Source organism: Oncorhynchus tshawytscha, linkage group LG11, assembly GCF_018296145.1.
Source record: "Oncorhynchus tshawytscha isolate Ot180627B linkage group LG11, Otsh_v2.0, whole genome shotgun sequence".
NCBI lineage: Eukaryota > Metazoa > Chordata > Actinopteri > Salmoniformes > Salmonidae > Oncorhynchus > Oncorhynchus tshawytscha.
Window position 1 is genome coordinate 53,375,174 of NC_056439.1, and position 13,028 is coordinate 53,388,201.

The 13,028-nt window shown below is 45.3% G+C and overlaps 1 protein-coding gene across 1 annotated transcript in view; it reads right to left on the bottom strand.

Annotated features, from left to right (window-relative positions):
* Positions 1–7,954, bottom strand: part of LOC112238586 (solute carrier family 2, facilitated glucose transporter member 1) — a 47,976-nt gene extending 40,022 nt beyond the window's left edge. The window contains exon 1 of the mRNA XM_042330342.1: positions 7,862–7,954. Within this exon, the coding sequence (XP_042186276.1) occupies positions 7,862–7,954 (93 nt within the window). The remainder of the gene's footprint in view (positions 1–7,861) is intronic.
* Between the last annotated feature and the right edge of the window lie 5,074 nt (positions 7,955–13,028).

The window sequence follows — 13,028 nt, forward strand, 5'->3', positions numbered from 1 at the left end:
GGTTAACTCTTTATCAGTCAGTCCAGGTAGTTATTGGTCCAGGTAGCTATTGGTTAACTCTTTATCAGTCAGTCCAGGTAGCTATTGGTTCAGGTAGATATTGGTCCAGGTAGCTATTGGTCCAGGTAGCTATTGGTCCAGGTAGCTATTGGTCCAGGTAGCTATTGGTCCAGGTAGCTATTGGTCCAGGTAGCTATTCGTCCAGGTAGTTATTGGTCCAGGTAGCTGTTGGTCCAGGTAGCTATTGGTTCAGGAAGCTATTGGTCCAGGTAGCTATTGGTCCAGGTAGCTATTGGTCCAGGTAGCTATTGGTCCAGATACCTATTGGTCCAGGTAGCTATTGGTCCAGGTAGCTATTGGTCAAGGTAGCTATTAGTCCAGGTAGCTCTTGGTCCAGGTAGCTATTGGTCCAGGTAGCTATTGGTCCAGGAAGCTATTGGTCCAGGTAGCTATTGGTCGAGGTAGCTATTGGTCCAGGTAGCTATTGGTTAACTCTTTATCAGTCAGTCCAGATAGCTATTTGTCCAGGTAGCTTTTGTTCCAGGTAGCTATTGGTCCAGGTAGCTATTGGTCCAGGTAGCTATTGGTCCAGGTAGCTATTGGTTAACTCTTTATCAGTCAGTCCAGGTAGCTATTGGTCCAGGTAGATATTGGTCCAGGTAGCTATTGGTCCAGGTAGCTATTGGTTAACTCTTTATCAGTCAGTCCAGGTAGCTATTTGTCCAGGTAGCTTTTGGTCCAGGTAGCTATTGGTCCAGGTAGCTATTGGTCCAGGTAGCTATTGGTCCAGGTAGCTATTGGTCCAGGAAGCTATTGGTCCAGGTAGCTATAGGTCCAGGTAGATATTGGTCCAGGTAGCTATTGGTCCAGGTAGCTATTGATCCAGGAAGCTATTGGTCCAGGTAGCTATTGGTCCAGGTAGCTATTGGTCCAGGTAGCTATTGGTTAACTCTTTATCAGTCAGTCCAGGTAGCTATTGGTCCAGGTAGCTTTTGGTCCAGGTAGCTATTGGTCCAGGTAGCTATTGGTCCAGGTAGCTATTGGTCCAGGTAGTTATTGGTTAACTCTTTATCAGTCAGTCCAGGTAGCTATTGTTTAACTCTTTATCAGTCAATCCAGGTAGCTATTTGTCCAGGTAGCTTTTAGTCCAGGTAGCTATTGGTCCAGGTAGCTATTGGTCCAGGTAGCTATTGGTCCAGGTAGCTATTGGTCCAGGTAGCTATTGGTTAACTCTTTATCAGTCAGTCCAGGTAGCTATTGGTTAACTCTTTATCAGTCAGTCCAGGTAGTTATTGGTCCAGGTAGCTATTGGTCCCGGTAGCTATTGGTTAACTCTTTATCAGTCAGTCCAGGTAGCTATTGGCCCAGGTGGCTATTGGTCCAGGTAGCTATTGGTTAACTCTTTATCAGTCAGTCCAGGTAGCTATTTGTCCAGGTAGCTTTTGGTCCAGGTAGCTATTGGTCCAGGTAGCTATTGGTCCAGGTAGCTATTGGTCCAGGTAGCTATTGGTCCAGGAAGCTATTGGTCCAGGTAGCTATAGGTCCAGGTAGATATTGGTCCAGGTAGCTATTGGTCCAGGTAGCTATTGGTCCAGGAAGCTATTGGTCCAGGTAGCTATTGGTCCAGGTAGCTATTGGTCCAGGTAGCTATTCGTCCAGGTAGCTATTGGTCCAGGTCGCTATTCGTCCAGGTAGCTATTGGTTAACTCTTTGTCAGTCAGCCCAGGTAGCTATTGGTCCAGGTAGCTTTTGGTCCAGGTAGCTTTTGGTCCAGGTAACTATTGGTCCAGGTAGCTATTGGTCCAGGTAGTTATTGGTTAACTCTTTATCAGTCAGTCCAGGTAGCTATTGGTTAACTCTTTATCAGTCAGTCCAGGTAGCTATTTGTCCAGGTAGCTTTTAGTCCAGGTAGCTATTGGTCCAGGTAGCTATTGGTTAACTCTTTATCAGTCAGTCCAGGTAGCTATTGGTTAACTCTTTATCAGTCAGTCCAGGTAGTTATTGGTCCAGGTAGCCATTGGTCCCGGTAGCTATTGGTTAACTCTTTATCAGTCAGTCCAGGTAGCTATTGGCCCAGGTAGCTATTGGTTAACTCTTTAGCAGTCAGTCCAGGTAGCTATTGGTGCAGGTAGCTATTGGTCCCGGTAGCTATTGGTTAACTCTTTATCAGTCAGTCCAGGTAGCTATTGGTCCAGGTAGCTATTGGTTAACTCTTTAGCAGTCAGTCCAGGTAGCTATTGGTGCAGGTAGCTATTGGTCCAGGTAGCTATTGGTCCAGGTAGCTATTGGTCCAGGTAGCTATTGGTCCAGGTAGCTAGCGGTCTTATGGATTGGTGGTGGAAGTTGTCAGGGTCCTGCTGGTTCTAGACTCGGTGCATCGATACCGCTTGCCGTGCGGTAGCATAGAGAACAGTCCATGACTTGAGTGGCTGGAGTCTTTGACAATTTTTAAGGCCTTCCTCTGACACCGCCTGGTATAGAAGTCCTGGAAGGCAGCTCAGCAGTGATGTACTAGGCTGTACGCACTACCCTCTGTAGCGCCTTTCTGTCAGATGCCGAGCAGTTACCATACCAAGCAGTGATGTACTGGGCTGTACGCACTACCCTCTGTAGAGCCTTTCTGTCAGATGCCGAGCAGTTACCATACCAAGCAGTGATGTACTGGGCTGTACGCACTACCCTCTGTAGAGCCTTTCTGTCAGATGCCGAGCAGTTACCATACCAAGCAGTGATGTACTGGGCTGTACGCACTACCCTCTGTAGAGCCTTTCTGTTAGATGCCGAGCAGTTACCATACCAAGCAGTGATGTACTAGGCTGTACGCACTACCCTCTGTCGCGCCTTTCTGTCAGATGCCGAGCAGTTACCATAACAAGCAGTGATGTACTGGGCTGTACGCACTACCCTCTGTAGCGCCTTTCTGTCAGATGCCGAGCAGTTACCATACCAAGCAGTGATGTACTGGGCTGTACGCACTACCCTCTGTAGAGCCTTTCTGTCAGATGCCCGAGCAGTTACCATACCAAGCAGTGATGTACTGGGCTGTACGCACTACCCTCTGTAGAGCCTTTCTGTCAGATGCCCGAGCAGCTACCATACCAAGCGGTGATGTACTGGGCTGTACGCACTACCCTCTGTAGAGCCTTTCTGTCAGATGCCCGAGCAGCTACCATACCAAGCGGTGATGTACTGGGCTGTACGCACTACCCTCTGTAGAGCCTTTCTGTCAGATGCCCGAGCAGCTACCATACCAAGCGGTGATGCAGCCAGTCATTATGCTCTCGATGGTGCAGCTGTTGAACGTTTTGAGTTTCCGAGGGCCCCAAGCCAAGTCTTTTTTCAGCCTTCCGGAAGAGGAAGTGCTGTTGTCGTGCCTTCTTCACAACTTTCTTGGTGTGAGAGGACCATGTCACTTCCTTAGTGTTGTGGACACTGAGGAACTTGAAGCTCTTGACCCGCTTCACTACAGCCCCCATCAATGTGGATCGGGGAACTCTCGGCCCTCCGTTTCCTGTAGTCTTACAATCAGCTCCTTTGTCTTGCTGATGTTGAGGAAGAGGTCGTTGTCCTGGCACCACACTGCCAGGTCTCTGACTTCCTCCCTATAAGCTGTCTCATCGTCATCGGTGATCAGGCCTACCACCAATGTGTCGTCAGCAAACCTAATGATGGTGTCGGAGTCGTGCGTAGCCACGTAACCGTAAACAATTAAGAAAGCCTTGTCTGAGCCAGAACGGCCCAGAGGGCAGGAGCCTCTCCTGATTCAGTAGTGTGAGGCAACCAGAACAGCCCAGAGGGCAGGAGCCTCTCCTGATTCAGTAGTGTGAGGCAGCCAGAACGGCCCAGAGGACAGGAGCCTCTCCTGATTCAGTAGTGTGAGGCAGCCAGAACGGCCCAGAGGGCAGGAGCCTCTCCTGATTCAGTAGTGTGAGGCAGCCAGAACGGCCCAGAGGACAGGAGCCTCTCCTGATTCAGTAGTGTGAGGCAGTCAGAACAGCCCAGAGGGCAGGAGCCTCTCCTGATTCAGTAGTGTGAGGCAACCAGAACAGCCCAGAGGGCAGGAGCCTCTCATGATTCAGTAGTGTGAGGCAACCAGAACGGCCCAGAGGGCAGGAGCCTCTCCTGATCCTGTAGTGTGAGGCAGCCAGAACGGCGCAGAGGACAGGAGCCTCTCCTGATTCAGTAGTGTGAGGCAGTCAGAACAGCCCAGGGGGCAGGAGCCTCTCATGATTCAGTAGTGTAGGCAACCAGAACGGCCCAGAGGGAAGGAGCCTCTCCTGATTCAGTAGTGTGAGGCAGTCAGAACAGCCCAGAGGGAAGGAGCCTCTCCTGATTCAGTAGTGTGAGGCAGCCAGAACGGCCCAGAGGGCAGGAGCCTCTCCTGATTCAGTAGTGTGAGGCAACCAGAACGGCCCAGAGGACAGGAGTCTCTCCTGACTCAGTAGTGTGAGGCAACCAGAACGGCCCAGAGAGCAGGAGCCTCTCCTGACTCAGTAGTGTGAGGCAACCAGAACGGCCCAGAGGACAGGAGCCTCTCCTGACTCAGTAGTGTGAGGCAGTCAGAACGGCCCAGAGGACAGGAGCCTCTCCTGATTCAGTAGTGTGAGGCAGCCAGAACGGCCCAGAGGGCAGGAGCCTCTCCTGATTCAGTAGTGTGAGGCAGCCAGAACGGCCCAGAGGGCAGGAGCCTCTCCTGATTCAGTAGTGCGAGGCATCTTGATGTATAAGTACACCATAGAGATCCTATTAAACTGAAGTTCTAATATGTAATTCTTGGAAGTGGACAGGACACTAGTCAGAGAAAATAACATATTATAAACCTTATTATTAGACAATATAAAGGCTCATATATGCTTATAACAAGTTATGAGGCATTATACCATTAAAGCATTATAGAAGAGAGCTCTCCAGGTCTCCCTTATAATAATAATAATAACAACAATAACAATAATAACAATAATAATAATAACAACAATAATAACAACAATAATAATAATAATAATAATAATAACAACAATAATAACAGCAACAATAATAATAACAATAATAATAACAACAATAATAACAACAATAATAATAATAATAATAACAACAATAATAATAATAATAACAACAATAATAATAATAATAACAACAATAATACCAAAGATAACAACAATAACAATAATAACAATAATAACAATAATGTATAAAACTTCTGTATTAAACTTGACGACATAATCTCAAAATGCTTGTAAAGCAAAATAAATAACAAGAATTCATTGTTTAAGAAATATAGGCTACAACAGTGGCTAGATCAAGTCTGTTTGAGTGTTTGTTGAAGCGTCCAGCAGAAGAACAGCCGTGGTGATGAGAGGATCGGGAAGCTACCGTGCCTTCAGAAATTATTCACACCCCTTGATTTATTCCCCATTTTGTTGTGTTACAGCCGGAATTCAAAATGGATTGAATATATGTTTTTCTCTCACCCATCTACACACAATATCCCAATAATGTCAAAGTGAAAACATGTTTTTAGAAATGTTTGCAAATGTATTAAAAATGAAATGGAGAAATATCTCATTTAAGTATTCACACCTCTGTGTCAATACCTTATAGAAGCATCTTTGGCAGAGATTACAGCAGTGAGTCTTTCTGGGTAAGTCTCTAAGAGCTTTCCACACCTGGATTGTGCAACATCTGCCCATTATTATTTTCAAAAATTCTTCAAACTGGTTGTTGATCGTTGTTTGACAACCATTGTTGATCGTTGCTAGACAACCATTGTTGATCGTTGCTAGACATCCATTTTCAGGTCTTGCCATAGATTTTCAAGCATAATTAACTCAAAATGTGTAACTAGGCCACTCAGGAACATTCACTGTCTTCTTGTTCAGCAACTCTAGTCTAGATTTGGCCTTTCTTTTTTAGGTTACTGTCCTGCTAAAAAGTGAATTCTTCACCCAGTGTCTGGTGGAAAACAGACACTCAGCTTTTCCTCGTCCGTCTGTATCTTTGTTGTGACTGGATGTATTGATACACCATCCAAAGTGTAAGGTCTGTTTTTTATATTTTTACCCATCTACCAATAGGTGGCCTTCTTTGCGAGACTTTGGAAAACCTTCCTGGTCTTTGCGGTTGAATCTGTGTTTGAAATTCACTGCTCGACTGAGATTAGTGGGGTACAGAGACGAGGTAGTTATTCAAAAAGTCATGTTAAACCCATGTTGAACACTGTCAGCAGCTCACACAGAGTGAGTCCATGCAAATTATTATGTGACTTGTTAAGCTAAATTCTACTCCTGATCTTAATTTAGGCTTGCCATTACAAAGAGGTTGAATACTTATTGACCGAATACATTTCAGCTTTAGTTTGAATTCATTAAGAAAATCAAATCAAAATCAAAACATAATTGCACGTTGACATTATGGGGTATTATGGGTAGGACAGTGACGCAAAATCTAAATTTAATCCATTTTAAATTCAGGCTGTAAGACACAAAATGTGGAAAAAGTCAAGGGATGTGAATATTTTCTGAAGATGTGGAGGTGGGAAATGGTGGCCAGCTGTGCATGTCGGCAGGCAGGCAGGCAGGCAGGCTGGCAGCTAGCTAGCTCCACATCATCAGGGCATCTCCCCCCGTCTCTTCTCTGTATTGCGAGTCTTGTGATGAAGTTTGAGCTCCCCACAGAGTACAGCCCGTTCCTTATTTCAGAAGTATCCTCCTGAGCCAACGAAAAACTCTGAATGCATAGCCTCCTCTTGGGTCAACGTTGGTGAAAAACTCTCTATAGGTGTTATTCAAATGAAAACCCCCTTGCTAGCTACCTTTAGCTAGTCTGTTGACAGCGCTAGATTTTCATCAAGTTACGGGCAGGAAACCAGTGAATGACATCAAATCATTATCCGCACTCAGCTAGCTATTTGAACATTTAAAAGTTTATACAAAAATATTGACATAAAAACGTAGGCGCCATGGCAACTATAGGCTATTTATACAGAGAACGACGTTAAACATTCTACTCAACGCCACGCCACGTGGGGGAGGTGTATAACAGATAGTGTTGCACCTGGCCACTACCTAACAACTCTAGTGCAGACTGATTAAAATGACTTACAGATGTCCCTGAACACTTTAATCATTACACGCAGAGAGAGAGAGAGAGAGAGAGAGAGAGAGAGAGAGAGAGAGAGAGAGAGAGCTGTCTGAATTGCATCAGCCCAATCACACCATCCTCCTATAAGTCAGATGGATTTCATTATAAGTACCTGTGCGCAAACAGTAAACCATCCAACCCTGCTTGCCTAGGAGTAAGACTGCCTGGGCCTGAATAGGAAAGTTGCATGAGATTGTCAAGTTTATTCAGTGTTTTATAGAAGCTGTGAGATGTTTGCATGCGGCTGGATGGGATGCAGGTACTACCTGGCTTCCCAGTGCTCTACCCACCCTCACGTCATCCTGCTACCCACTCGGAGCTCACCCTGGTTCTGCCCTCCCCACCCTCCCTGCCTGGCTCTCACCCTGGTTCTGCCCTCCCCACCCTCCCTGCCTGGCTCTCACCCTGGTTCTGCCCTCCCCACCCTCCCTGCCTGGCTCTCACCCTGGTTCTGCCCTCCCCACCCTCCCTGCCTGGCTCTCACCCTGGTTCTGCCCTCCCCACCCTCCCTGCCTGACTCTCACCCTGGTTCTGCCCTCCCCACCCTCCCTGCCTGGCTCTCACCCTGGTTCTGCCCTCCCCACCCTCCCTGCCTGGCTCTCACCCTGGCTCTGCCCTCCCCACCCTCCCTGCCTGGCTCTCACCCTGGTTCTGCCCTCCCCACCCTCCCTGCCTGGCTCTCACCCTGGTTCTGCCCTCCCCACCCTCCCTGCCTGGCTCTCACCCTTGCTGGGGCGTTGACATTGCCTGTGTGGTAGCCGATCTGGAGGGAGCCGAACACAGCTGCCAGGATGGAAGTCAGGAGCGTGGCGGTCATCTGGCTCTGGTCAGGACCCAGTCAGTCAGGGAGAGAACACACAGGGGTTAAAGGTCAAGGGTCAGTTCACACACTGACCAATCACCTTGGGCCTAGCCATGGCACATGACCTCTAGTCCAAAGTAATTATCATTAACTGTACTGTCTCTCACATATATACTACCATATTCTGTAATCTATACCTAAATAACCAAACACACTAATCCTGTTTTCAAACACATGATTTTCAAAAGCAGTGAACTAACCTCCTTGGAAGCCATTAGGTTGTGTGAGATGTGATGTCACTCCCTGAGGAAAGAAGATTTAGCCTTTGTTTCTTATCTGGGAGTCAACACTGAGTTGGCACTTAGAAGTCAACACTGAGTTGGCACTTAGAAGTCAACACTGAGTTGGCACTTAGAAGTCAACACTGAGTTGGCACTTAGAAGTCAACACTGAGTTTGCACTTAGAAGTCAACACTGAGTTGGTACTTAGAAGTCAACACTGAGTTGGTACTTAGAAGTCAACACTGAGTTGGCACTTAGGGTGAAGTTGCCCCAAGATGTTGATCGGTCAGTTTAGTATTTTCTACTAATAGTTAAGGTTAGGATTGTAGGAGAGGAAACTTCACCCTGGAGCACGAATTTACATGTACACTGAGTGTACAAAACATTAAGAACACCTTCCTAATATTGAGTTGCTCCCCCTTTTGCCCTCAGGACAGCCTCAATTTGTCAGGAAATGGACTCTACAAGGTGTCGAAAGTGTTCCACAGGGATGCTGGCCCATGTTGACTACAATGCTTCCCACAGGTGTGTCAAGTTGTTTGGATGTGTTTTGGGTGGCGAACCATTCTTGATAAACACCGGAAACTGTTGAGTGTGAAAAACCCAGCAGCGTTGCAGTTCTTTGCAGAACCAGTGTGCCTGGCACCTACTACCAGACCCTGTTCAAAGACACTTCAATCTTTTATCTTGTCCGTTCACCCTCTGAATGACACACATACTCAATCCATGTCTCAATTGTCTTCCCACTGATGAACGTGAATTTAACAAGTGACATCAGTAAGGAATCATAGCTTTCACCCGAATTCACCTGGTCAGTCTATGTCATGGAAAGAGCAGGTGTTCCTAATGTTTTTGTCCAGTCAGTGTACGTTATAAGAAGTTCCAACAAGGAAATCACACTGGACAACCTTGTGTTAAGTCCCAGGGTTGGCAGAAGAATGTTAAATAACACTGGCTGGTCTGACAGAGGAACCCTTATCATGACGGGCGGGCCGTTCATCAGGTGGTAATATGGATCAAGCAAATCACATTGATAGTTCGTATCATTTACACTACCAGATCAGTGGAAATTGGCTGGTAGATTTGACATCCGGTACTATAGCCAGACAGCCTACAATAAAACACAATACACATAATATCAGAAACTGATTATACTATACTAAGTTTTCTTCTATTCTTGGTGCCAAAGTAATTTCATGATCACAAAAATCTGATTATTTTTGTTGTTGTTGGTGTTTCTACAATCAGATATTTAAGTAATGCGAAGGCTGCAGTCTACAGTGTATCGTCTTCTGTCGCAGGCTTCACGAAGTGAGCGAATGCTGCAGTCTACATGGAATAAGTATTGTCAAAGCTCTCCAGCTGGATCTTTGTGACACAGAACCTTAACTAACGTCCCGTAACCTCCCAAAAAGAGTCTTACCTGAGCCGTGCGGTGACCTGGGCTTCTTTCCCTTCCTAGAAGCCTATAATTGATGATACGATCAGTAATATTCAGTTATTAGTCCTTGCTGTTCTCACTTCTCCTGTGAATGTCCTGTGTTTGTCTGCTCTTCATCCCTCTCCTCCTCCTTCATCCCTCTCCTCCTCCTTCATCCCCCCCCCGTTACCCACAACCCCCTGCTACCCCACCAACGGTGTAGGATGAACTTGTCCCTGAACAATGATCTTGGGTCAGTTTTGCATACTCCCCACTAATGGTTAAGGTTAGGATTGATCGAAGGGAAGCTGATCCTAGATCTGTACTTAGGGAAAACATAGCCCATGAGAACAGTGATGAAGTCACATCCAGCTGGTGAATTTGGGGAAGGCCTGAGAGAATGGTACAATGGCAGAGCTGGGCCTCCAGTGGTCAGAGGGAACAAGCAGAGACTCTTCCCCCCCCCCTCCCACCCCGGCCACCCTGGCTGGGACACTGGGTATACAGTATGTAGAGGAAATGTACCACATTGTACTTGTTTCACCCTGGCTGATCTGTCCATTGCTAAACGAACAACACAACAATAAGAGTATCTACAAAAGGAAATCAGACAAGGTTAGGAGAAACAATAATTTTGTAATGTCGAGTGCCACTACACATAGCTTAATAAAGTAAGAACACATTGAAGGTTTAACATGGGATTATTGGTGTTCAATGCACTGATCAGCTTCATCCCGGAGGACTAAGAGCCCCACCCAGCCATCACACATAGGTGGAACTATTTCCAGGCACGAGGGTTTTAATTGACTACCATGAGCTGGATTGGCGGGAACATCCTTTAGGGATTGTCAGAATGTGATTTAGCTACACACACCTGTCCAGAGCCATATCATTGAGAGATTTACCTACACACACCTGTCCAGAGCCATATCAGTGAGAGATTTACCTACACACACCTGTCCAGAGCCATATCAGTGAGAGATTTACCTACACACACCTGTCCAGAGCCATATCAGTGAGAGATTTACCTACACACACCTGTCCAGAGCCATATCAGTGAGAGATTTACCTACACACTCATGTCCAGAGCCATATCAGGGAGAGAAGAGGGCACTGTGGTTCGCTGGTCACGTTTACAGACAAAATGACTCCCCTGCCGGTGAACTGATCCTATGGTAACCCTCATGAAGACAGATTAGCTCTCGAAACATTCTCCAACCCTGTTCTTGGAGCGCTACTGTCCTGTAAGTTTACACCAGAGCTGCCCAAACTATTTCCTGGAGAGAACCCGTCCTATAGGTTTACACCAGAGCTGCCCAAACCAGTTCCTGGAAAGCAGGCAAAAAGTGCTAAGCTTATGTGGGAACTCCTTCAAGACTGTTGGAAAAGCATTCCAGGTGAAGCTGGTTGAGAGAATGCCAAGAGTGTGCAAAGCTGTCATCAAGGCAAAGGGTGGCTATTTGAAGAATCTCAAATATAAAATATATTTAGATTTGTTTAAAAATTTTGGGGGTTTCTACATCATTCCATATGTGTTATTTCATAGTTTTGATGTCTTCACTATTATTCTACAATGTAGAAAATAGTACAAATAAAGACAAACCCTTGAATGACTAGGTGTTCTAAAACTTTTGACCGATAGTGTATGTAGTTGCCCTGAATGAGGTGATCGTTCAGATGATCAGCCACCCATCTTTCAGATACTTTTCATACCACTGGAGGAATGCTTATAGGTCGGTTCTTTTTCCACCAGTGTCGGGTCACCAGATTGTAAAACAGGTACCACTGCAGCAAGACTTCCAAGCATTGAGGAAGAACACATATTTGATGGACAGATTAACTAGATGTACAAGCAATCATAGAATATGGAATACAGTGTCTAGACCAAATACATATTTTGTTCTAGAGTTCCTGAAGATGCTAATAATACTGGCCACTGCTGACGCTGAGATTTCAGGAATTCTGAATATTATTATTATCTATGGGGGTGAGAACTCTGGTCTTGGTTGAAAATCCTTGACAAAAATGTGTTAAAGGTGATGGAGATGAAATCAGAGTCTTCAATTAGAATCCCATTAACCTTTAATTCAGGTTGTTTTGGGGACTTTTCAGCTCCTCTCCCTGTTAGTTTGTTGAGATTTTCCCAAATCACTTTGCCATTTCCTTTTGCTTCATTGATCTAAGAAAGAACTCTGCTTTTGCTTCATTGATCTAAGAAAGAACTCTGCTTTTGCTTTTTTAAGTATTTTTAACCACCTTTTTTTCCCAGCGATACAAATATTAATTTGTCATCATTCTGACTTCATGGTTTTTTTCCCAAGGAAAGATCCCGTTCTCACATCTGCCTCCAGAGGTCGCTGTTGAGCCATGGTAGAGAGGTTTTTCCAAGGAAAGATCCCGTTTTCACATCTGCCTCCAGAGGCCGTTGTTGAGCCATGGTAGAGAGGTTTTTCCAAGGTAAGATCCCGTTTTCACATCTGCCTCCAGAGGTCGCTGTTGAGCCATGGTAGAGAGGTTTTTCCAAGGAAAGATCCCGTTTTCACATCTGCCTCCAGAGGTCGCTGTTGAGCCATGGTAGAGAGGTTTTCCGTCTTGGCTTGACGTTTGAAATTACCTTGTAAAAAAAATAGGTATCCACTTTGTCAAATAGCTGACAGAAATGTTCTGTATCCAGACTCTGGGTCTTAATTGTTTAATAAATCAGACCAGTCAATTTGACTTATATCTCCATCGTAGTTACTCGGCTCACTTTTCTGGATATTTTTTATTGTACTGTTGCACATTAATATAGTTCTTAAATTATATTTTTTTTTGTGAGTTTTCTAACCACCAATGTAACAATGTGGTGAGATATACCAGTTAGTAAGTTAGTGGACTTATTTATTCGATCAGGTCTGTTAGTAAACACCAGATCAATTTGAGTCTGGGACGTCTGTGTTACTCTGGTTGGTCCTTGCATTATTCGAGTCAGGTTGAAATAGTCTGTGATTTCTTGGAGTTTTTTCCTGCAAGTTTTGTTTTCACAGTTTATATTGAAATCGCCCATGAAGATGATCTCCTTCTCATGACCACATTCTTTAAGCATGGCATTTAGATGGTCATAAAACGAGATATCAGATGTTGGTGGTCGATATAATCAAATAATAGTGAGAGATATATGCGGGGAAAGGAAAACATTCAGCCCCATACATTCAAGGTCATTGGCATGTTACCATTTATCACTCCAGTGTTAATCTGCAAAATTGTAATTATTCACCTACCTCCTCATGCCTTTTGCACACAATGTATATAGACTCCCTTTTTTCCTACTGTGTTATTGACTTGTTAATTGTTTACTCCATGTGTAACTCTGTGTTGTCTGTTCACACTGCTATGCTTTATCTTGGC